Source organism: Melanerpes formicivorus, unplaced genomic scaffold (assembly GCF_026170545.1).
Source record: "Melanerpes formicivorus ecotype bairdi unplaced genomic scaffold, bMelFor1.0.p_v2 SCAF_21, whole genome shotgun sequence".
Classification (NCBI taxonomy): Eukaryota; Metazoa; Chordata; class Aves; order Piciformes; family Picidae; genus Melanerpes; species Melanerpes formicivorus.
Genome location: NW_027142373.1, coordinates 2,788,171 through 2,792,157, shown reverse-complemented (window position 1 = coordinate 2,792,157; position 3,987 = coordinate 2,788,171). Strand labels below are relative to the sequence as shown.

Genomic DNA, 3,987 nt, shown 5'->3' with positions numbered 1-3,987 from the left:
CGGCATCCCCTGGCGCGGCGGGCGGGAGCTTGGCCCCCGGTGCTCCCTGTTCTGCCCAGGGGAGGGCGGCTGGAGGGGGCCTGTCCTCGGGCGATGAGTGGAGAGATGACCCGGGGCTGGCGGGAGCCCAAAGAGTTAAGCGGGCAGGAGGAGGCTGCGCGGCGCTGTCACAGGCTCCGGCTAATAACGTGTCTGCACTGCAACCCCCAAAGCCCAGGGGTCAAGTTTCAGCAGTGTCCCACCACAATGGTAGGTGTGAAAGACACGTGTCCCCTTGTAAATGAAATGTCAAACGAGCACAAAAAGCTCCCAGCCCAGCCGGCGGGGAGCGGGCCCTGCCTGCGCCGCTCCGGGGGAGGCCTCCGCAGGGACCCTTCCGCGGGGACCCCCCCGCAGCCGCCCCCACCCGCGTGGCCACATCCCCGGGGCTCTCCCTCAGTGGGGGTGCCAAAGATCCCCCTCCTAAGAGAGCACTGAGCAGGTTCCCACCTCCCCCTGCCACCGCGAAACGTCCTGCGGAGCGTGGAGGGAGAGGAGGAGGGAGAAGAAAGCCCCCCCTACCCCCCCTCCCCACCTCCCGCCCCCCGAAGGTGGCCAAACCAAAAAGCAAACAGAAGGCAAACGGCTCGTGTTTTAGTGGTTGACTTTAATTCTGCACTGCACTTTTACTACAAGGATATAAAGAATAAATAGCAGATACTCTTCATTTACATAGGATTAAGTCATTCCGACTGTTCTCTCTATTTACAATAACCTTGTGCTCTAGGCGTTTACTCATTTTTTAATTTTAAATCTAAAGTCCATAAGGAAGAAGAATCAAACCTCACACACATGCTTTCCGAAGAATGGAAAATAGCTTTAAAACGTTTTCTTATCAAAAAGTTTGGTTTGTATTTTTTTTTTAAATCCTTTTATTAAACAAAACAAACCAAAAAGGCAAACAAAAAAAAAACCCCAACCCCCCCCAACCCCCACCAAAAGCCTTCGCCCAAGCGAAGCAACTTCTCTCTGGAATATAAATACCCAAAAAAGAAAAAAAAAAGATACATTAGCCACGATCAGGGTAATAGTCTTAAAAATACAGTAGACGCTGATTATTTCAGGTATAATACTGACCTTTTAATAGTATATTAAACCGGTGCCATATATACACACAATATACATTCTCCTACACGTTACAGTGCATTACAACGTTAACAAGAAAGCAAAAGTCTTTTTATTTTTGTTGCAGCAAAGGTCCACGTGAGTCCGCTGGAGAAGGGGAGAGCAGGGAAGTGCCAGCCCTAGCAGGAGCACTTGCACTCCGAAATGATGGGGTACTGGATGGGTATCCATGTGCACCTCTGCCCGCCCCGCCGCTGGCACCGCCACCTCAGGATCGTTAAATGCACGGACTTGGCAGGTTTGCAAACCATGCCTTCGGGGACTGAACAAGACCTTTTACTGTAGCAGCTGCCCACTTTGACATACCGGGGCCAAAAGCGGCTGCCGAGATCGTTCCACGTGTATAGTACCGGGCAGAAGGTCTGGGACCAGAGCCACATCTGCAGCTTCCTGCGCAGCTTCTTGCTCAGCCTGTGCTTCTTGCCCGGCTGCAGCCCGTCGTAAAACTCCAGCCCTTTGATTTCGCTAGGCATCGCTCCCGAGGGTCTCTGCCTGAGCAGCAGGTCCAGCTCGGCCAGATCGTCCACTCCGAGACGGTCCTCGGGCAAGGAAATAGCCATAAAGTTAGGGTCGAAGTGTCCGCCCATGAGGTTCCTTAGTAAGGTCTCATTAAGATCCTTCTCCTTGGGGTCAAAGATAGGGTCCGGGTGCTCGATTAGATCCACCAAGGGCAAGTTGTCGCTGGGAGCCGGTCGGATGTGCAGATAGTGCTGGCAGGAGCCCTGCTCTAGCCGGAGACCCAGCAGAACCACCAAGGCGTATATAGTCACAAGGCACTGGGAATGATCCATCCTTGGGAGACCGGTGGGGGTGGGGGGGGGTAAGGGGGGCTGGGTTCACCAAACAGCAGGGGAAGAAGGTGCAAGCAAACACATCAGAAAACTTGTACGGGGATATCCAAAATAGCTTGTCTTTAAGGGGGATCGCCTCCACTCCCCGCACCACCAGCAAAGACAGCCCCTTGATAAGCCCGGAGAACAAGCCCCCTGCAAACACTCTCTCTTTTGCAGGCTTCTCTATAAAATTTCTCCTGGTGGAGCCGCTCCAAAATTCTGCCGCTGCCGCTGCCTCTTTTCAGCCTCCCCGGGACAGGGAGATGCCTCTTTTTGTTGCAAATTCTGCTCGCCGCTGCTGCTCCTCGTTGTCCGCCCGTGCGTACGGAAGAAGTTGCAGCCGATTCCTCCTCCCCGCTCCTCTCCGCCGTTTGCAAAGCAGCCTCCTCAGCAGCAACAGCAGCCACGCACGTTGGCACCAGTTTGTCTGCTTTGCAAGGACCCAAAGCCTTTAAATTTCCTGCACTTTCAGCTTCATCTCCATGGAAACCACAGACTCTCTTCTAACCCACCCCACCCCCCTTAAAAAAAAAAAAAAAAAGCGCCCCACACACACACCACAACCCCCACTCCCACAAAAGTCCAGGAGAGCGCTGCTCGCCCCTTCCCACCGCCGCACACCCTCTGCTGGGGAAGGCTGAGGCGGGAGCCACCGCTGCCCCCCCCCCACCCCCCCTCCCGCCTTCCGCACGCCGCCGCGCCCCGGGAGATGCTGCTCAGCCCGGGGCAGCCGCCGCACCGCTCCCTCTGGCCGCCGAGCCCGGCTCTCGGCCCGGCCCCGCCGCCGCTGCACTCGCAGTCTCGCTCAGCCCACGGGTGCTGGCAGCGCGGCGGCGGAGCGCGGCCTGTGTCGCTGGCCCCGCGCAGGGGCTGTCCGCGGAGGGGCTCCCGCGCTCCGCTCCCAGCCCAGCCCGCCCGGCGCTGCCCGCCCGGCTCCGTGCATGGTTCCGCGATGCGCTGCTCGCCGCAGGCCGCCTGCGGACACCTTCCTCTACCCGCGGAACGGGCGCCGGCCCCGGCCGCTGCCCGGGCGGAGCGAGCCCTCTGCTGGCGGAGGGCCGGGGCTGGGCCCGCCGCAGAGGCAGGGGGAGGCGGCGGGACGGCGGTGAAGCGGTGGCGATTGTAGAGGCGCGGAGGAGCTCCGGCGAGAAGCCTCCCGTGCCGGTCAGAGGGAAGGATATGAGCCAGCGGGACGGGAGGAGGCGGCTCCGGCGGGTGCGGAGCCCAGGGGCTGCGCCGAGAGACCACCCGGTACGGAGCCTGAGTGCCCGAGAGGAGCCCGGCGGCTCCGCTCCTGCTGCAGACCGTTCCGGCAGGCTGTGAGCTTCGCCGCACCGCTGAGCACGCCCTTGGCATCTTTCTAGGAGTTCTCCGGGAGTTCTCCAAGAGCTCTCCAAGAGTTCCCTAAGAGTTCTTCATCAGCCACACGCTCTCCAGCCATACCCCAAGCCATCCAGCAAAGACACATTCAGATCGGCACCAATACCTGAAACAAAACACGGACACTAGATGTTGACTTTCCATTTGAGGGGCATTCTGGAAGCACCACACAGATTGATTTACTGAGTGTTGTTTTGTTTTTGTTTTTTTTTTAATTTAACCATATTTTCCCAACCACTTTCACTCCCCATGTTAGATGCAAACCAGCTCTTACTCCTTCTCATTCCGGAGCACGAAGGGAATTTCATAAATAACTGAAAGAAATGGCAGGAAAAGGTGGAAAACTGGGCCAAGCTCTGCACTGTCAAAGGAGTCTGGCAGTGACACCTGCTACTGGAATGTCAGTCAAGGATCTGCTTGAGTTCCAGTAGTTATTTTTTCACCTAGAGGTTTCAGTCTCTGTCTTCATCTAGGACCTGATAAACCTTCCCTGCTGAAACTTGTTGTACAAGTTGTCCCTGGAAATAAGTGAGGAGCCCCACATCTTATCTTCCAAACTGAAATCCAAGGAGTAGAAATGTATCAGGAACAGAAGATGGACATTCTGCTG

At 56.8% G+C, this 3,987-nt stretch overlaps 1 protein-coding gene across 1 annotated transcript; it reads right to left on the bottom strand.

Moving 5' to 3' along the window:
* Positions 1–631: 631 nt before the first annotated feature.
* NOG (noggin) lies at positions 632–2,509 on the bottom strand. The gene has a single exon (XM_068151694.1). The coding sequence runs from the start codon at positions 1,953–1,955 to the stop codon at positions 1,284–1,286; it is 672 nt and encodes a 223-aa protein (XP_068007795.1). The 5' UTR covers positions 1,956–2,509; the 3' UTR covers positions 632–1,283.
* Between the last annotated feature and the right edge of the window lie 1,478 nt (positions 2,510–3,987).

Bases quoted from the DNA above. Each gene is read 5' to 3' on its own strand.
- NOG (XM_068151694.1), bottom strand. From the start codon at position 1,955: ATGGATCATTCCCAGTGCCTTGTGACTATATACGCCTTGGTGGTTCTG.